This window comes from Dermacentor albipictus, unplaced genomic scaffold (genome assembly GCF_038994185.2).
Source record: "Dermacentor albipictus isolate Rhodes 1998 colony unplaced genomic scaffold, USDA_Dalb.pri_finalv2 scaffold_28, whole genome shotgun sequence".
NCBI lineage: Eukaryota > Metazoa > Arthropoda > Arachnida > Ixodida > Ixodidae > Dermacentor > Dermacentor albipictus.
This window is the reverse complement of record NW_027225582.1, coordinates 3,409,073-3,430,746: the sequence shown is the minus strand read 5'-3', so window position 1 is coordinate 3,430,746 and position 21,674 is coordinate 3,409,073. Positions and strand designations below refer to the sequence as shown.

Genomic DNA, 21,674 nt, shown 5'->3' with positions numbered 1-21,674 from the left:
GTTTTCATCAAGATGACGAAACGTGACGTGGAGCTGCAAATTTTATGGACTAATACATTTTTGTGGTCCTTGGCAGATATATTGTGATGTTAGCGCTTCAAAAAGAATGTGAGCGGTAGCTTGCAGAAGCCAGTGCAATGCATCTGAAATTGCGTGAATATGTGGTGGCGATCCAAGATATGCGCCATGCCAGCTTGCTGATTGGCTGAAGGAATATCTCGTGAGGAGCGTCACAGGAAGGGCTGTTTCGTAATCGTCATTTTGACGATGCGTGACGTTGCGCTGGGCTGCCATTGCTGAGATTTTCCGCCATAATTTTTACTGCGACGAGCCGCGCGAATTATGCTAATGGGCAGCCATACGCAATGGCAGCCGAGAGGAATGCGTATCGCCACATTTTCCCCGTCGTTTGGCGCCACGAAAATCTTTTGTTCATAACGCGTGCTCATAGTATTTGCATCGCTCTCGGGTGGTGTTGGCATTTGTGTTTGGGGCCATCGTTTTTTAAAAGAACGCGTTTATACGAAATAATATTGGTTGAATATAGCAAACTTTCAGCAATGTTGTCCACTTTTCACTGCTGCATATGTATTGTAGTCGAGATTAATGCCTTTTCGCACAATTAGACGTTGTGACAACGACCTCTTTCTAATTTATAAAAAGAAATGTACGCAAGGCGGCGCCTTGAAGTTTCCTCCCGCGGTGCGAGAAACCAGCGAAATGAACAAGAGATGGCAGCGCTGGCGCTTGCGTCGCTCTAGTGGATATCTCTGGCGCGCGCAACGCTATCGGTGATATTCGGCCGTTTCTCAGCCAGCTGAGTCGGGCTGAGTCACTTGCGTTTCACGAAATAGCGATAACGTGGCCTAGAACGTGCGCGCATCACCACTGGTAGGTCGCGTATGTTGTCTCAAGAAAGAAAACAAGCGCGTTGGCGCCAACATGCGATGACTCATTCCATTTTCCAGGGACACGCATCCTAGCTATTGAAGCAGACGACGGCTTGTACGCAGCAGACGACGGAAGCGAGAAGCGTTTTCGACGGAATAATCATACGCTTTGAGATAGCTGCTTTATTTTTACTGCGGAGGAAAACTGTTCTACTTTACCGATAACGCTACATTCAGTGCCTTCATTACAGTTTCTTAGGCAAAACGTGAAGTTGGCGTCACGTTACGTAAGCAAAACCGGGCCACCAGCGCCATTTTGTTTGCGTCGCGCCTACGTCACGCATCGAAGAAAATGGCGGAATGTCCAGAATAGCGCCCCAAGTGCGTTTCCATCATAGAGTTACTATACTGACTCTAGAGGACAAGCTACCCCTAGGGCCCATGCATTAAAAGCCGCAAGAGCGCCGCCATGTTGCTACGCGCCGAGGTTGCCAGATCCTGAGACGCTTGCTAGGCTTGGTGATAGTCAGTTTAAATCCGGCAACAGTAGCAGCGTAGCAGCATGGCGTCTTGCTTGTAGTGTTTTGTGATGTGTGCGTGCAGCCGTGTGTTTGGGCTCTATAAGTCGGTTCTATGATGCGGGATGGTGTTGGTGTGGTCTTCGTTATGCATCGAAGAAAATGGCAGAATGTCCAGGGGCCGAATCTTGGGCGCTATTCTGGACATTCCATCATTTTCTTCGGTGCGTGACGTAGGCGCGACGCATACAAAATGGCGCTGGTGGCCCAGTTTTGCTTACGTAACGTGACGCCAACTTGACGTCTCGCCTAAGAAACTGAAATGAAGGCACTGAATGTAGCGTTATCGGTAAAGCAAAACAGTTTTCCTCCGCAGTAAAAATAAAGCAGCTACCTCAAAGCGTATGATTATTCCGTCGAAAACGCTTCTCGCTTCCGTCGTCTGCTGCGTACAAGCCGTCGTCTGCTTCAATAGCTAGGATGCGTGTCCCCGGAAAATACAATGAGTCATCGCATGTCGGCGACAACGCGCTTGTTTTCTTGCTTGAGACAACATACGCGACCTACCAGTGGTGATGCGCGCACGTTCTAGGCCACGTTATCGCTATTTCGTGAAACGCAAGTGACTCAGCCCGACTCGGCTGGCTGAGAAACGGCCGAATATTACCGATAGCGTTGCGGGCGCAAGAGATAACCACTAGCGCGACGCAAGCGCCGGCGCTGCCATCTCTTGTTCATTTCGCTGGTTACTCGCACCGCGGGAGGAAACTTCAAGGCGCCGCCTTGCGTACATTTCTTTTTATAAATTAGACAGAGGCCGTTGTCATAACGTCTGATTGTGCGAAAAGGCATTAATCTCGATTACAATACAAATGCAGCAGTGAAAAGTGGACAACATCGCTGAAAGTTTGCTATATTCAACCAATATTATTTCGTATAAACGCGTTCTTTAAAACAACGATGGCCCCAAACACAAATGCCAACACCACCCGAGAGCGACGCAAATACTATGAGCACGCGTTATGAACAAAAGATTTTCGTGGCGCCAAACGACGGGGAAAATGTGGCGATACGCATTCCTATCGGCTGCCATTGCATATGACTGCTCATTAGCATAATTCGCGCGGCTCGTCGCAGCAAAAATTATGGCGGAAAATCTCAGCAATGGCGGCCCAGTGCAACGTCACGCATCGTCAAAATGACGATTACGAAACAGCCCTTCCTGTGACGCTCCTCACGAGATATTCCTTCAGCCAATCAGCAAGCTGGCATGGCGGATATCTTGAATCGCCACCACATATTCGCGCAATTGCAGATGCATTGCACTGGCTTCTGCACGCTACCGCTCACATTATTTTTGAAGCACTAACATCACAATATATCTGCCAAGGACCAAAAAAATGTATTAGTCCATAAAATTTGCAGCTCCACCTCACGTTTCGTCATCTTGATGAAAACGCAAAATGACATTTCGCAAAACTTCCGTTTCCCGGCAAAAATTTCAAGGCACGTGAGCTCATCACAGCCAATAAGAGAGTAAACATGGCGGATAATGGCGGCTGTGCAGCCGCCATGCGTGTCCAGAATAGCGCCCCTTATAACGGTTCGGTTGGGGAACCGTTCCTTTGGCCTCACCTGATTGGCCAAAATTTTTATTACGTCACAGGTCGTCAGAGGCAGCGGGGCGGTATCGCAATTTTTGAAAACGTCATGCATCTGTCAATCATCTTCAAAGCGAACCGGTCGTAGGAACTGGGGTAGTCCGCTTTGGGTTCCGTTGTTGTGGCTTGGCTGTTGGCTAGTGACCCTGGCCGCGGGCGCCGGTCGCGCGCCCCCGGAGACACGCGGGCGTCGCGCGCGCGTGCGTTGGTTGCTTCGGAGGCGATTACTTGCCTTCGTCGTCTGCTTGGCGTTGCTCTTTCGGTGTCGACCACTGCTGGAAATGCGATACGCTTTCGAAGAAGTGACGGATAATGAGTTGCACCGCCCTTGCTGGCTTTCTAAGTAGGCCTTTTGCAGGCTACGCTATCAAATGGAGGAGACTCGGGTGCAAGCGTACGAGTGGCCATGGGCGTCTTGCGCTGGAGTTTGAGGTATAGTAGCGGCGCCTGGTGGCGGTGCGGGAAACGACATCTGGGTCGTACCAGCTTGGGTCGTATTGAGCCCTGGCTATGGCGAAGCACGTTTCTAGGCCGAGTTTTGCGTCGATTCGCACTTTTTTCTGCCCTGTTGCGAGTGCGAAAAGGCTCGTTACTTCTCACAGACCACGCTGCGAGCTCGCCGCAGCCTATAGTTTAACGAAAAGGGACTCTCCGTGTGCCGTGGGACGTAATGCTAGGAGCAGATGGAATCCGTGACGGCGATCCGGAGAGACCTAGCCCAGCCTCGAAAAGGCGTCACCTTCATTACTTCTGCGTCGTGGGCTGCCATGAATAAGGCCTGAATCCCAACATCAGATTCTACCGTTTTCCTTCAAGGCCTCATGAAGTGGAGCGTCTGGCGCGCTGCATAGCTGCAATTCCTCGCGCTGAGTGAGCGAAACTTCGCGCCATGCTGACTGCTTCGCCTGTCTTGAAGCGTGCTTGATTATTTGCGTTCTAAATTTTGGTCTTTTGCACCTACAGTCCCGACAGCAGACCGACATAGCAGCAGGCACGGCTGGTAATTCACGATTCGAGACCCGGCCCCAGCGACAATTAACAATTCGACCGACGCGAAGTGGTACGTGAAGTGACCAGTTGTGTGCAAATGAGCACAAATGGTCGGGCTCATTCGATGACAATTCACTACTCCACTACGAGGAGCACAGATTAAGAGAGTTAAATGCGCTAATCCTTGATATCAAGCCAGCACGTTGAGGCAGCGAAGCAAGGCAGTATTGATTGCAACACATCGATATTCGAACGCTGTCATTAAAACCTACATCAAGCGAGCAGCGCACGAGCTCGCGCTGCGGCGCGATTCGCACGTACGTGCGAGCTCATATGCATTGCATCAGTTATTACCAGTTACTAAAAGGTACAGATGGCCGCTACTACAACGCAGGCATGACTACTTGTTTAGCGGCATGCAGTCAACAAAGATTGCAGGAGGCCCGCCGTTTCGCGGCATGTCGAAAGACCGCTGCCGTCGCGGCGCGTACGATCGTGCGCTCGAGCAGTTCGTACATGGCGGCGCGTACCGTCGTGTGCTCGAGCAGTTCCGTACACATGATGTCTGCTTATCGCTGCTGTGTATTCATTTATGGCAAGCATTTCCTCGCGTTTGTGCGTCTGAATCTGGCAGCTAGCGTGCAAACCTTACCTGAAGTTCCACTTCGTACGCGACTCGCTTCACTTGCGATTGACACGTGTCAATCGCAAGTGAAGCGAGTCGCGTACGAAGTGGAACTTCAGGTAAGGTTTGCACGCTAGCTGCCAGATTCAGACGCACAAACGCGAGGAAATGCTTGCCATAAATGAATACACAGCAGCGATAAGCAGACATCATGTGTACGGAACTGCTCGAGCACACGACGGTACGCGACGCGAATGCTCGAGCGCACGATCGTACGCGCCGCGACGGCAGCGGTCTTTCGACATGCCGCGAAACGGCGGGCTGCCTGCAATCTTTGTTGACTGCATGCCGCTAAACAAGTAGTCATGCCTGCGTTGTAGTAGCGGCCATCTGTACCTTTTAGTAACTGGTAATAACTGATGCAATGCATATGAGCTCGCACGTACGTGCGAATCGCGCCGCAGCGCGAGCTCGTGCGCTGCTCGCTTGATGTAGGTTTTAATGACAGCGTTCGAATATCGATGTGTTGCAATCAATACTGCCTTGCTTCGCTGCCTCAACGTGCTGGCTTGATATCAAGGATTAGCGCATTTAACTCTCTTAATCTGTGCTCCTCGTAGTGGAGTAGTGAATTGTCATCGAATGAGCCCGACCATTTGTGCTCATTTGCACACAACTGGTCACTTCACGTACCACTTCGCACCGTGCTAAAACTTCGCCGCTTAATTCTTGAACGGCGTACACGCATACGGCACTGCATAATTTCTTGCCTTTACGCAGCGTGCCACCCCTGAAAAAAATCTTCGGCGCCCGATATTCGCTGCAGGCCGTGATACAACACAACCGAAAGTGGCAGGTCCATATTGTAAACGTGCTTTCCGAAGCAGACGACCGATCTTGGTACGACCCATTTTAGCACAGAGGGAGCTTTTTAGCTCCTCTTTCGCAGCGCCCCCTGGGCAATGCAAGAGCCCCATTCCACGCAGAGGAAGGAATATTGCGCGCTGCGGTTCATCGCCACCGGCCTGCAGTTCCCAGAGCTCACTCAGACGCGAAGCATTTATCGGAATTGCCTAGATCTCTGCTGCCGCCATTGTCCACAAAGTTGCTCTCGCAATTACTGTGTTGGCCGGTTGAAGGGCTGGGTCAGCCTTGCCGTGACCTCAGCTTCAAAGTCAATGCCAAGGAGATATTTGCATGGTGAGATCGAATTCCCAGTGCTATCGCTGGTGTGAATAGCTCGCAGATCGCCGCTCAGCAGTCAGAAGGGTTCAACCTAGGCTGGTTCAGCGCTTCCTTCGTTTGGCTGATAAAACTATACAGTCAGGACGGGAAGGTATTGTGGAGCTCTTATTTGGGTGTCCTTTCTTCTCTAGTTCTGGAGTGCCACACTTTGATCCTCAATTTCACGGCACAGCGCGCACCACCAGCACCACACTCTTCGATTTGACTTCGCGCAGGCATTGCAGGGCCCGTATACATGCAGTAATGTTCAATTTAAGTTCCATTGCTTCTATCACGCGACGCGCCGTGGGGCAGATCGCAGGGATAGCGGCAGCGCGGCGGCGAGCGAGTCATGTCCGATCCGATGACGAAGGGCGAAAAAAGAAGGAAAATTTATATAGTCGGCTAGTATAGATGTCCCTAAGAACCAGCTCACGGTTTTGTCGCGCTAGCTACTTGAGAAGTGCTGGCAGTGCGTTCCTGTTGAGTGCATCGTGCGAGCTCCTGGTAGCAGACGACATAGCGCTGCGCTCTGCCAACTCCGTGGCCAACTCATTTACGCTTACGACACCGCCTGTGGGCTGAGAATGAAAAAGAATGACATTATTAAATTACTTCTGCGCATTGCGTAAACGCCCGCCACCACAATTTTATACTTCAAAACTTGGCGTATATAATATCTAATTTATATTTTACATTTATTTAGCAAGCAGGAACCTTCTGCTATTCCTCAATTAGCTCGTCATATAATGACGTACACTTCAGACACGGAGGAAGGAAACTATAAGGAGAGGCCCTGACGTCACATTTTGTGAAGCAAAAGTGAAGCCGGAAGTTGGCGTTGCTCATGGCGATGCTCCGCCTTTTGTGCCACCCTCCTCTCTTGTTTACATCTTTCGCGAAACCACGCCGCGCTATGCGTGGTTTCGCACGCGGAGCGCGCGCGGTCGCGCAACATCCGGCAGAGCACGGTGCAGGTAACACAGCGCAACAAGACACGGTGACTAACGCAAACCCGCCACCACAGCGCCTTTGCCACTGCACGAAACCTACCAGAGCAACACGTGTGAGCGCTCAAAAAATCAGAACAACGCCGCCATTGTGGCCCAAAAGGCGTGGCCATGCAGCAAAAAAAAAAATGAGAACCTATACGTCATTTCCGCCACACTTTTCTCCTAGCACGCGGAGGGGGTAGGTGTTCTGTGGTAGGGCCTCTCCTTGGTTTCCTTCCTCCGTGACTTCAGAGGTGGCAGGGCATTGGCAGGGATCGCGCGGAATCGAACGTCGAATTCCTCCGTGGTCGAATACCTCCCGAAAGGTGCAATGTATACAAAGCTCAACCTGACAAATTGTACGGCGTCGAGCGGCTCGAGCTCTGACGGCAGTTCGACGCGAACGACGACGGCGGACGAACCGGAGGCATATTTTGCTTGGATTGAATACGTGCAGTCTGTAGCAGAATTAGCAGATATGAAGGAAAAGGTAGGAAGCGCCGTGGACATAACAAAGGTGAGCTTCACTCTTTGGGTAGGCGTGCGTTCGTGTTCAGCGTTGTTTCTTGTGCATACTTTGCATACTGTTACTGGATTTGTCTGTCGCCCTATTTGGTGCATACTTGGCGTAATAAAGAATCGCAAAGACGCACCACAGCAGAAATTGACAGGTGTGCGTGCGCGCGTGCACTTTCCTACTATGTCACGTACGCATCAACTATGCCTGCAGCAAATACTTTGAAGTCATTCCGAATTTTGGAGACTGTGGAGAGTCCGACCTAATTCTTTGCTCCCGTGGAACTTCGGACTGGGAACTCACTAGAAAGCCAAAGGGGCCTGTATTGGGAACAAATTAAGCGCCTGCCAGAGGGTGTCTGCTAACGCTGTAATCATCCTACTCACCATTTGTGTCCCCTTTCAGTTATGAATTATGATGGGCTGCCAGTAATTAATAAATGTGTTGATGTTGCGTAATGTTATTCCCTGGTGCTGCGGACTTTATTGAAAGTCAAGGCACTAGGATGGTTATTTGTGCATTTTCCAAGGAGTCGCCAAAAATTACTATGCAATTACATTGATTCACTGCACAGCCATTCATGTCATGTTTTTCATAAAGAGAGTACTGGCACAAGTTAATTATTCGCTGCAGCCATTAGGAGGAAGGAGAAACGTTTCTTTTACCATTGGCCGAAGAAATGCAGCCTGTTGAAAAATTCTGTCGGACAAGGCAGTACCTTCATTAAAGGTGTTGTATTAGCAATACTTTATTTTGGATATAAGATAGCGCTCATAAAAACCAGGACGCACAAGAAGAAAGACCGACACTCCACAAGCACGGAATTCCAAACTGAAGTATATTTTTATACGATATACCTATATGCTGAAACAAGCTGAAATACAAATGTGGCATGAATTGCAAAAGCCATCTGATTCAGTTAATGTAAAGAAAATTGCTTCCACAGAAACAGCATTTCCTTGTCATGCAAACCGGCTGATGTCCAGCTAACAGTTTTCATTTTTTTTTGTAAATGTGATATGCTTCAACCACTTTTTGGGAAGTCTGATATTTGTGTTTTAACAACTGCATGATAAGCAGCACAGGGATAGACTGCTGGAAGCTGCATTCCTGACAGAGGCACTGTGCTTCTCACTGTACATTAGTGTCCTGCCTGTTCCGTGGAAGTTTTGCCACATGATTACATTTTATAAACCATGCCACTATAATGGGGTACGAACTTTAGCATGTTTGATACCGCACTTGTCTTGAGCTGCCTCATGCTGTTTGGTAGTCCAGTTGTTGACAAGAGCGCAATTCAGTTCCAGCCTATTCCTCACAAAAAAGATGACATTGATGGCATATCACTTTCCGACGTTCCTGGAACCCATGCGCTAACTTGTGCTTGTACAGAGTGAGTGCTGACATCCGTGAGTGCTGATGGTCAGCTGTTTGGTTTTTATGTGTGCTGTTCTATATTCAAAATGAAGCATTACCGACTCGCCACAGTCTTAGTTTCATTGTAGCTACACTCTGCACATTCAAGTGAAACGGGGCCTTGTTGGGCAAACAGAAGGTTCAATTCACCCATATCTTGGTGTCCATGCTCTTTTTCTCACCACTACTATTAGACAAAAGTGGCAGAAACATGTCATATGCACAGATGTCTACACTGTGACTGAGACAGATAGACTATCTCAGTGTGGTCATAAAAGAGATTGGATTGAAAAATTTCTGTCCCACAGGAGTGCACAGGTTACTATAGACGCTGTAGTGTGTTCCAGATTTACTTTAAACACCTTGGGTTCTTTGACATTAATTGAAAATACACTACAGCTTACCCATGAGAGCTTTAGATTCTCTATTTCTCTGTCTTTCTTTTTTTTTGAGACTCGCTGCTAAGCTCAATATCATGAGTCTGATCACAGCAGCAAGGGCCGAATTTCGATGTGAGCAAAAAGCAAGTCATCTACTTAGATTTAGGTGCACAATCAAGAACCCCAGGTGGTCAAAACTAACTCAAAAGTCCCTCACTATGGTGTGCCCCATAATGAGAGCATGGTTTTCATACATAAAACCCCAGAATTTAAATGATTTAATCTGAAATTTGTTGAGCCTGCAGTTGTCTTGTCCATCCGTTAAAAGTACGAAATGTGGCTTGTACCGCACATTTGCCTGCATTAGACTTTCACTAGTTGTGTGGTTTATTTCCAAAAGATGCTTTGGAAATCTTAAGCACTTATACTGTTGATACTGTGAAAGCAGCAAGTGCACTGTTGTTTTACAGTGTGTATAGAATGAAAATTCTACAGAAATGATACAACCGAAAAATTGTGAACATGCTGAAATTGCCTCTTGCAGAGGCTAAAAAAAGAAAAATGGAAGCACTGTGGTTTGGCTGCAAATTGCTACTTTCATTGAGACAGGTAGGCTTTTGTCGACAGTTGCTATAGTGCTGAAACAAGCGCCAAAGTGGAAGAAAGAAAAGATAACAGTCCCCAATGCAGTACCTTCCTGAAGCAATGGTATATGAAGTATGATATACACTGCTTTGTGCTGCCTTTCCTCACCAACACTTGTCATGTGTGTGGGTGCGGGACATTTTGACGCTGCAGTACTAAGCGGCACCTTCATGGACTGTGTGACAGTGCCCACACAGGCAATATTCCTTCTTTCCCTCTCATCCTTTGTACCCCTTATCCAATACAGGGTAGCCAACCGGAGATACCCTGCTTTTCAAAGACCAGCTGCCATGAAATTTTGGGTCCTCTATTAAGGTTGATTTCACATAGCGCATATTTATATGTGAAATATGAGTAGATGCATAATGAAATGCTAGAGAAAATAGCCGTTATTGATACTTAAACTGAAAATAAAAAACGCTACTATTACTGCTCGCCGGTAGTGGCGGTGCGCATGAGTTATAATGTGCAGCTCCTTGGCAAGACTTCCAAGATTATGCAGCACCTGCAGCTGCCTGTGGCCCGCTGAAAAATCTTCTGAGGCGACTTGCTGGGACTTGTGCCGTGTGTATTCACCACTAGCTGCATGTGTTGTTCACATAGGTGCGATTTAAATGCTTCTAATAACTTGCAAGAAAATGATACAATTTCTAGCCCTGCAATACTGACAAGGTTGCTTCAAACAGCATATACTACTCATTTATTACCAATTTAGCAAAAGTGAAATTTTGTTGCAGTTGGCCTTTAGTTTCCTTGTGTTTTCTTTGTTTTTATATGTCTCTCTCCTGTCATGAGCTTGCAACCACTTCAGTTGGTTTCATGCATTTTCAACTGCCGTGCTTGGCCCGCATTAAGTGCAGAAAGAACAAAAATGCAGGAGCCATGAAATCCAGGAAAAATGTGGGGAAGGCGGAGATGGAAATTCAAGCCAATGAAGAAAACGAGAACAAGGTAGAAGTGGGAGCGAACATTTCGACAAGTGGACTTCTTTTTCAAGGCCTTGAAAAAGACAAGTCCTCTTGTCGGAACGTTGGCTCCCACTTTTACCTTGCTCTCGTTTTGCTCAGGAAGAATGAAAGAAACATGGACAGAGCGTGCTCTCCATACATTCATAGGATGCCAAAGTAATAAAGCCAACAGGAACCAAACAAAACAATGCATGCACCAGCACATGTACAAGAAGTAACACCTAATTTTACGTAATGTCCCCTTGCGATTGTGGAAGAATTGCCAGCTCCTTGTAGTGGTGCACTGACGCCATGTGTGTCGTCATTCAAGTCGCGCAGTTGTGCTCTCTACTCTGTCTCGGTAGTCTCTCAAAAAGACATTAGGTGTTATTGCATTTTATTTCTTGTACTTGTCACGTTACATATTATTCTTCATGTGTATTTGTTCTGTTTGGTTCTCACTGCCTTTTGTTTGTGATGTCCCATGATGTATATACAATGTTCCAAGTAGCATGGAGCTAAAAAAAATAACCCTTTGGTGTAGATGAAACCAAGTGCATGTTATTAGCAAGCTCCTAACAAATCCTCTAGTATTTTTTAGTCTTATTCATTTATTGGTGCCTGTGAATTGCTTTCTTTAATTAAACTGTACAGCCAAAATATCAATACAATGTTTGCGGAGCACATTTGAGAACATTACTTGCAGTTGTTCTTGACATGCAACCCTTGTTTTTTTTTCTGTATTTAAAGCAAAGGTGGTGAAATATTTAACGAGATGCTGCAGCTCTCTGCTTGCGCCTGTTTGAGAGCAACACTGCTGTGGCACGCAAATGCTAGCTGCATTGGCTATTTGTAAAGCTTTGTAAAATTTATTTTCACTCTCAGGGGGGGCAAGGTTAGGTATTGTAGAGGGCGCTACGTGCCATGCGTTCTATATATGTGGTTGTGGAATAAAGGTTCATTCATTCGTTCGGTCAAGGGGCTCCGAGTTACTTGTGTAGACGCGGCTAGCGTCTGTCAGCACCCCACGTCGTACATGGTGTCAGAAAGGGTCGCCGTTCGCTCTCCCTAATGGCGAACAAGCCGGACGCTGCTGTGTTTGTCGGGGTACCTGGACTCCAACAGCCATCGAACTTCGACTTCGCCGACCCAAGTGCATGGCCTACCTGGATTGAGCAGTTCGAGGACTATGCCTACGCTACAGGATTGCACCAAGCTACCGACGAGGTTCGGGTACGAACGCTTCTTTATTGCATGGGTGTTCAAGGTCGACGCGTGCTGGCGTCTTTCAACTTGTCGGCCGAAGAAGTTCAGTCGTGCAGCGTTGTTAAAAGCAAGTTCACCTCGTATTTCGTGCACCCGCTAAACGAAGTTCACGAGAGTTATCGTTTTCACAAGCGGACGCAGCAAGAAGACGAGAGCGTCGATGCCTTTTATTCCGCGTTGCGAAACATGGTAAAAAGATGCAACTACGGCTCAGCGTCCACTGAGGACAGGCTCGTTCGAGACCGATTTATTGTTGGTCTGCTGGACAGCAGGTTATCGGAGCAACTCTGCCGTACTTTTGACTTGACTCTCAACAAAACGCTTCTGCATGCACGGCTCCATGAAGATGCGGAACGAGAAAAACGCGAACGAGAAAGCCAGTTATCTGGGCCAGTCGCCGTTGATGTAGCGAAACACAGGCCAACGAGAAGGCCATCGCGTATTCAAGCGTCGACAGCAAGAGAAACGCTCCTCGCCGCCGCGCACAGATCGTGTCACTTCTGCGGACGAGATGAGCATCAGCGGAAATTTTGTCCAGCCAACAAAGCTGTTTGCAAGTTTTGCAAAAAGAAAGGACACTTCGAAGCAGTTTGCTTAGCCAAACAGTGCACGCAAAGCCAACAGTCACATGCCATCGAGATGCATGCTGTCAAGAGCAGTCATGAGGCAAAGGCTAAGTTTGTTTGGGTCCACGTGAATGGAGTCCCACTCAAATTCAAGGTCGACTCAGGAGCAGAAGCTACCGTCATTCCAAGCACTTTTTCAGGAGTACCGTCGCGACTCGAAAAACCGGAGGGTCTTCTCACCGGTCCAGGAAATTGCCCTTTGAAAGTAACAGGCCAATTCACAGCTACATTGGAGTGGAAGAGCCGCACCTGTGTACAGTCAGTGTACGTCATGCCTTCACAGTCTACACCTCTACTAGGCTACCCTGCTATCCTCGCATTGGGAGTCGTGAAGTTCATCGACGCCGCACAGTGACCTGAAAAGCAAGCTAGCTCTGCAAGCGACGCAACCCCTGGCCAGGACATCTTCGAAGGGCTTGGTACTGTAGGGGAGGAGTACACTATTCGACTCAAGCCAAATGCCAGGCCATTTGCTCTCAGTGTACCTCGCAGAATTCCCATTCCTCTGTACAACCAGGTAAAGGAGGAGCTGGACCAGATGGAAAAACAAGGTGTCATCAGGCGCATTTCGGAGCCGACGCCATGGTGTGCCGGTCTGGTCACAGTACCGAAGGCATCAGGAGGAATCCGAATATGTGTGGACTTAACAAAGCTCAACAAAGAAGTTCTCCGTGAAAAGCATGTGCTTCCAACGGTCGAATGGGTACTCGGGCAACTGGGCGACGCCAAAGTGTTCTCAAAGCTCGACGCGACAGCAGGATTTCACCAAGTGCGATTGTCCCGAGAATGTCAAGAGTATACCACATTCATCACACCATTTGGACGCTACTGCTAGTGTCGTCTACCTTTTGGCTTGACTTCAGCACCGGAATATTTTCAGAGAGAAATGGCTCGAATTCTGGAGGGGCAACCGAACGTCGTCAACATGATAGATGACATTCTGGTTTTTGGCAAAGATCGAGAAGAGCACGACAAGCGACTTGTGGAGGTGCTTGAACGTCTAAAGACAGCCGGAGTTAAACTCAACAAGTCAAAATGCTGCTTCGGTCAAGACAAAGTAGATTTTCTGGGTGTGGTGATCGACGCCAACGGTATCTCGCCAACTCCCAGCAAACTCGAGGCACTGCGCAACTTGGAGCCACCTAAGGACGTCGCCGGGGTTAGGCGATTCCTCGGCATGGCTAATCATATTGGTCGCTTCCTGCCCAACCTTTCGCAAGCAACCGCCCCTATTCGCGCTTTGCTTGGTGAAAAAAATGCATGGCAATGGGGACCGCTTCAAGAGACCGCTTTTAATCAGGTAAAAGCGATGCTCACCTCGGACCTGTGCGTCGCTAGGTATCATCCCTGTCGTAATACCATTGTCTCATGCGACGCGAGCTCATTTGGATTGGGCACGGTTCTTCTGCAGGAACAACCATCAGGTGAGCGACACGCGGTAGCGTTCGCATCCAGGTCGCTTACTGAAGCGGAAAAGCGCTACAGCCAAACAGAGAAAGAAGCGCTGGCGGTAGCATGGGCAGTGTACCGCTTTGACCAATATGTGCGTGGCCTAAACTTCACGGTAGAAACCGATCACCAACCGCTGGTGACACTACTTGGAAACGCTGACTTGGACACGATGCCCCCCCCGTATTCAACGGTTTCGCATCAAACTTATGCGTTACCAGTTTAGCGTGGTCTACGTTCCGGGCAAACAGCTAGCCACTGCGGATACTCTTTCAAGGGCTCCGGATGAGAAGCCGTCGACCAGTGCGGTGGATGTGGTAGAGGAGTTTGTTGAATTTCAAGTTGCTACTGTCACAGACACGAAGCTGGTTACTGTAGATGAGGTTCGCAGGCACCAATAACTGGACTGGGAATGCAACCAGCTCGTCAAATACTGCACTCAAGGCTGGCCTCGTCGGGACAGGCTTCCGGAGCACCTCAAGAAGTACTGGAGCCATCGAGGTGATCTCTCCTTGTGCAACGGCATCCTGCTAAAAGGTAATCGCTTTGTCATCCCAGCTTTGCTGCAAAAGGATACGCTCGAACTTATCCGTGAAGGCCACCAGGGAATTGACCGATGCCGACTAAGGGCGAAGGATTCCGTGTGGTGGTATGGACTTTCGCAGCAAATACGTGATAGAGTCACTTGCTGCAGACAGTGTGCAGTCACAAGAGTGCAAAGGAGAGAGCCTTTGGTCGTTACGAAGACTCCAGAACAACCATGGCAAGAAGTAGGAATGGACTTGTTTAGTTACAAGGGACACAACTATCTACTAGTAGTTGATTATCGTTCTCGATACCCTGAAGTCACATACATGCGAAGCACGAACTCTGAGGCGGTCATCAATGCAGTCAAAAGCATTTTTGCTCGTTTTGGCATTCCCGCCATATTACGAAGTGATAATGGACCGCAATTCGCTTCACGAGCCTTTGCAGCTTTTGCGAAGTACTACGGCTTCGAACACATCACCTCAAGTCCAAACTACCCGCAGTCAAATGGGGAAGTGGAAAGGATGGTGCGTACGATCAAAGAGTTGTTTGCTAAAGCCGACGATCCCTTTTTGGCTTTTCTGTCGTACAGAGACACTGCGGGCGTCACAGGGTTCAGCCCAGCGCAGCTACTGTTGGGTCGCAGATTGCGAACCAGGCTTCCCAAGACAGTAGACCGCCTGGAACCGAAGTGGCCTGCGCCAGACGATGTGAAGTGCCAAGACGAAGAGGTGAGAGGGTGGCAGAAGAAAGACTTCGATCGCCGTCATGCTGCGACCGTACTTCCTCCACTGCAACCGGGTGATACAGTGTGGGTACGAGATATCAAGGATACAGCGTCTGTTCTCAGCCCAGCTTCCAAGCCTCACTCCTACGTCGTCGAAACACCCAACGCGGTGCTTGTGCGTAATAGGATACATCTAGTGCCATTTTCAGACACAATGATGAGCCAGCTCAACGAGCCAACTCGGAGTGAAAATCGTGAGGAGCACGAAGAGCAGACCACGGCAACAGCAACACCGCAAGTTTCCAAAGATTGTGGAGTGAGAGTCACCAGGTTTGGTCGTCGTGTCAAGACGCCGAGAAGACTTGACTTGTGAAATGTTTGGTGTTTGTGAGCATATCTTGGGGGAGAGATGTAGAGGGCGCTACGCGCCATGCGTTCTATATATGTGGTTGTGGAATAAAGGTTCATTCATTCGTTCGGTCAAGGGGCTCTGAGTCACTTGTGTAGACGCGGCTAGCGTCTGTCAGCACCCCACGTCGTACAGGTATAATCAAATCTGCAGTTCATGACCTAGGCAGTATGTAGTGCTGCTTTCGCTACTAGCACTGTCCAACCGGGGTTACAAGCTTTACTCCAGCCCATAAGAATGTGTGAGGCCATGATCTTTCCTATTCAATTCTACTTACCCAGCACATTTACAAACTGCATGCTTTGCCCTGAAATGCAGCAACAGTATTTCAAACATGCTATACCTTTAAAATACGAGTTTGGCTGCAGAAGCAATACCCCTAATGTGCTCAATCATGTGGAATGCATGTTAACAAACACTTCAGATGCGCTTTTTATTTCAACAATGATGAATATTGCAGGCACTTCGTCAATGGCTGATGAGTACATGTCACAACGATGTGTGCAAAATACCAATGTTATCACAAAAGATGTAGGAAATTATCGCTAGGTTGTACCACAAAATAGTAATGTGGAGGGAGCAGTGTAATGTAGCATGTGACATTGATGCATCGGGAGGTTGGACAAAACATATTCACTTCAAATTTCCTGTAATTTATCATTTGCACAGCACAGCACTATACGCAGATACGACTCGCCATGAGGGCACTTTTGTTCAACCTTGGTCTTCAAAACAGCTCATTGAAACGGGCGTTGAATTTGTACTTTGCAGATACATAGATATTTTTACTGGTGATTAACACTACACGAATCCACACTGAGACATGGGCATGGTAAATGAATATTAACCAAGCAACGGAAGTGATGGCTATAGTCATGCAGCAACAATCTAGCAAAGGAAATTTAATGCGACAGACGTCGAGCATGTGGTACTCTCCCGTCGAAAAATGCAAGACAAAAAAAGATGAGAGGCACGACCGCGTATGTATCCAAAGATTAAATAGTATGTGCAGCCATGAACAGACTCAATCCTTAGACACTGATGCACTATCAAAATAGTGCACATTTTGTTCATGACAAACAACAAACCCATATGCAGACACTTTGGTAGAACATTCTGAAATACAGCCAGCAAGGAACACTTGTAAAGACAGCGTCCTTACAACACTGAATCATTCTGGGCTCATTTCTCATAATTCACTATAATTCTATAGACTCTTGGGTCAGTACAGTGGTAGGCAGAAATGCAAAAAAAAAAGAAAGCTGCTCGCAATCGGTTATTGTTTGCCTTGGTTGTGCCCTTCTCGGTGCCATAATTTTGTCTTATTCGCACGATTAGACCATTTGCGTTATTGACAGAAAAACTCTTTCCCGATGCTCACAACTCTGGGACTTCAGTTTCCTCAGACTGCTACCAGTGCTTCAAACAATTCATCAGCCGTAGCATGTCTCGTAAGTGGCTGTAGTTTGTCGTGAGGCATCGAGAAAGTGAATGATTGACTGCTACTCTTGCTCTTCCATGGTTACGGTGGTGACGAAAATAGCCCAACGGTGTGCAGCTGTTCTCTGGGCATGCATTTGATGACCTCTCCCCTCGCCATTTGCCTGCTTTTTTAAAAGTGGGAAGTGAAAAGAGGCACAAAGCAATGCTTATCATCAACCATCATGTTTTTGCTTGTTGTCATGAGTAGAGTGGCATAGCCAAGTGCAGCTGTGACACTGGTGCTACTGCCACCTGTTTCAATGAATGCTGCCCAATGGCTGTTGTAGGAAACTGCTTATGTTGTGTGGCACCCGTGTATGATGGGAATAAAGAATGTGAGCAGGCTTTCTTATTGCTAGAAGTGTGCTCCCAATGTTTGTTTCTTAGCTTTAGCTCATATGCCTAACACTGGCTTCTTGTACATTTCTTACAGGTGCCTTTATTTTTTGCTCGTATATCTGCTGTAAAGAAGTTTATAAGTAATAAATTGGCCTATTTTGGAGTCGCTACATTTGATAAAGGTTATAAACAGTGATAAGGTGCCTCGGAAAGGATGGCCAACTTTTCAATAGGAGGACCTGCCTTCTTCAAAGGCGGTCTCGTCATCCTCAGCAGCTTAGTTTTAATGGGTTAGTGGAGTGACGTCACATGTGATCGGTGGCAGCCGACTGTAAAAGGAAAATGAACAATGTTGTTTGACGGCTTTAGGCGCAGTTTCTAAGATAAGGGGACAAGGGCGAGAGAGTGGGAAGGTGGCAGAAAAAGAATGAAAAAAAGAGAGAGAGGACATAGGATGGTGGGGGGTTGGGCGAGCGAGAGGTTAGGGAGCCTTCAGAGGTGTTATAGGTGGGATGCGTTTGTGGTTTTAGAAAAGCCGGTCAATGTGCAAGTAACAAAAAAGACGCGAGCTTGAAGAATGCCTTGAGTAGCGTAGCAGCAGTGTGTTGGGCAAGTTTGAAGGTGTTAAAAGGCAACTCTGGCGATTTTTCGATGCCAACGGATGTCAATGAAATTCGCCGAGTACGTTCCTCTGCACACTCTCATCATGTCCACAAAAACAAGTTTCAGAGTTGCACAAGGTTTTTACAAATGAATTTAATTAATTGCCTCGAACAACCCACCTTACTTGCTCTTCAGTTAATGTCAACATTGTGTATGACTAGAACTTGTTGCTGGGCGAGTTGGTTGGGATCTAATGAATACATTGTTGCACCAAAAAGGGAAATAAAGACTTAAGAAGGAGAGTATGAAACGACAGATCGAGCGCTTGATCTGTCATTTCATACTCTCCCTCCTACGTCTTTATTGTCCTTTCTGGCGCAACAATGTATTCATTAGATGTTGTGTATGACGCAGGCACATAACTGAGGGGGGGGGGGGGGGGGGGCTCGACCCTTAACCCTCCGAAATTAAGCGGCATACCCCCTCGCCACCACTCCTCTCACACACTACATAATCGCCGTCAAATCAGTGTTGAGACTTGACAGCTATTCGGTGGTCAACATTTTGCTTCCTTATTCTCTCCTTTTGGATGGCGGTAGTTATCGGCATCTCCTGGGGTGTGAAGCCCAGTTTTCTCATCGATTCGGTGCCCGTGCAATTAACTCAGGATGTGTTCAGTTGTCACCACTTATTCAACGGTAACGTACATCGCTGTTGCTTTGTTAGTTCAACCTTCTTTGTTTAGACTGATCCAGGGACCAGGAAAGGCATTCGGTTCGTAGTGAGCTGGTCTGTATGCTAGAGGAACAACTTGCGGCCGGAGAAAATGCCAGTTGCGTTTAACTTTTCCTTTTGCTTCATTATTCACTCGAGTAATGGCTCGCAACGACGCTGGCAGATCCTTGGAACCATATTCCTGCGATATGAGTTAGATAAGGTGGAAAATAAAATAATGCGAAACAGCATCCATCATCAAACCCTCCAATAACCCTTAAACCCATAGGCAATACGACTGTCACCCATTACCTTTTCTTATTTTTCCCAAATTGTACAGCACTTTTCGTGCAAAATTGGGAACTGGAAACAAGAGTCGCAAGGAGTTGAGAAATTAAGTGATATACTAAGGGAGAGAGCCATGGCAACAGCCAAACAGGAAGGAAAAGCGAAAATTAACAAATTTAACCATTGTTTATGAAAACATTTACGGATCAGCATCTTTTTATTTAAAAATAAAGTAGAGAAAACACCGCCGGAAGTGAAGAACAATTCTGTGTATTTGGAATAACACTTATACAGTTATCAGTCAAGTCGCCTGACGCAGCCACTTCTCTGCTGTGCTTATGTAGGTGTTTTTATAACCTTTCGCAGCAGGCGCAGTATGTCTAGAACCACAGCGTTATGCAACTTCCCAAATAACAATACGAGTCGGTTTTGGCACTTGACAGAGCAGTAAACGAGGGATCCAAAAGAATTGTGATTCTTTCGCAAATATATATTTCTCTAATTCTTCCAGAGCTAATTCGAAGAAACACTACTATAGTCAGGTACAACTTAAGTCTGCAGTAAAGCCCCACCCATGCCCTCATAGCTGCCAGCCACTGTTCTTCCACGAGGCTGCAAATAATTCGTACTTCAAGCTCTTCCTGTTACCCTTATAAGGTGGTAACCACAAAAATAAAATTATTAGCTCGTAATTTTGTAATTTTCTCTCGCCTATTAAAGTCGAATGGCGGAAGCCTAATTCTTTATTGAACTGAAATAAAATACTTGCTTCGCTGCACAAATTTCAAGTTTAAGTTCAGTTGAACTGAACTGAAACTTAATGATAAATAGTTGCAGCGAAGCAAGCATTAAATAGGCTCAGCAGTGAAGTGAATGGTACTGCAGACTTTTGAAGATTTAATCAATTATGGAGTTTTACGTCCCAAAACCACAATCTGATTATGAGGCAGGCCATAGTGTGGGACTTTGCAAATTTTGACTATGTGGGGTTCTTTAATGTGTACCTAAATCTAAGTACACGGGTGTTTTCCCATTTTGCCCCCGTAGAAAATGTGGCCGCCGTCGCCAGGATTCGATCCCACAATCTCGTGCTTAGCAGCCCAACACCATAGCCACTAAGCAACCATGACAGGTAGGCTTTTGAAGAGTGAAATGCTCAGACTCCATACACTGTCCGTGTCTGTTGCACACCTCATTGCTTCAGTCAATGAAAAGGCTCAAGAACAGCAGACGGTCTGGAGGTATCGGGTACAAACGCCATTTTGAAAAGGCCGCATGGCGACGATTTTGTTTGCTTCTGTGATTGGCTGGCAGAGTAACACAACCCTGCGTGGTCCGTGTGCCTCAGTTGCCAACTGCTGTTTTTTTACTTGTATGCTACTATAGAAATCTTTATTTTACACTTTCGCTTGTTTACTTGTTCTTGGCAGTGTTCTTCTTCTGCGAGTCCATTTGATGTGGTTCCTTATTTGCCAAGTAAAGGAGAGGTGTATCATCTCACAGGTGTACCTATGAGATACACCTTATTTCATTTCTATTTTGCGGGTTTATGTGTCTTTATGGCGAATGGTGGGCGTTATTCATATTTCTACTACTAAAGGCACCCCTACATCTCATTTGCATAGAAAAGTTACTTCGGGCTGCCACCCCCCCCCCCCCCCCCCCGAAAAAAACAATTCTCGCGGCGCTCGACGTTTTTGCGCACGCGCTAGTAAAGAGTGGGTGCAGGAGAAAAAAATCTGGGGGCCTTTGCTCCTCGAATATATGAATATATGCTCCCCGCCGGAGACACCCGTGTCGTCACACGAAGAGGTTTGCTTGGCTGCTTAGTCAGGTTTCAGTTTCATTTTTGCACGTTTTCGCTTATTTAAAATTTTTTGCGAATTTGCAAAACAATTCTACTATCAGACACGTCACAGGAGGGTCTTGGAAACCTGAATATTCTATTACCTTGACATAGTCAAAAAATCGCCTGAGTCGCACTTTAACATGGCGACACAAAGTCTGTGGGAAATGGATAGGATAAAAAAATAGGATAGTTGCAAGGCGGCGGATTTGTCTTTCGAGGGATATTAACCAAGAAAGGTATCCTGGCGTCTGGTGCTTTGGAATGTGTCTATGTGGGCCTTTAAAGAAAAAAAAAAAAGAAAACCAGGAGGAAAGAGAAAAAAATGGAAGAACAAATATAAGCGGGACAGCAGTAAAAACGGGAAGGGGCAGGTGTACATTGGAAAATAGCTCGTATGGTTGATGTATGCATAAAAGCGTGGAGAATAATAAATTGAGTGTTAGGGGGGAGGCAGGAAAGAACTGGAATGGAGGAAAAGGTGAGATTGAGAATCGAGGTTAGCTGGTGGCATAACATGTTTTGGGCCTTTGTTAATGATATCATAATTTCTGGTTCAAGTTACAGCTTTTAGCGATTTTAAGTTGCCACG

General features: G+C 47.1%; 1 protein-coding gene across 2 annotated transcripts in view; it reads left to right on the top strand.

Moving 5' to 3' along the window:
- The first annotated feature begins 7,083 nt into the window (after positions 1 to 7,083).
- The window catches only part of LOC135897583 (uncharacterized), a 46,064-nt gene continuing 31,473 nt past the window's right edge, over positions 7,084 to 21,674 (top strand). For both annotated transcript variants that reach the window (XM_065426249.1, XM_065426250.2), the window contains exon 1: positions 7,084 to 7,417. In XM_065426249.1, coding sequence (XP_065282321.1) covers positions 7,232 to 7,417 — 186 coding nt within the window. In that variant the 5' untranslated portion in view covers positions 7,084 to 7,231. The remainder of the gene's footprint in view (positions 7,418 to 21,674) is intronic.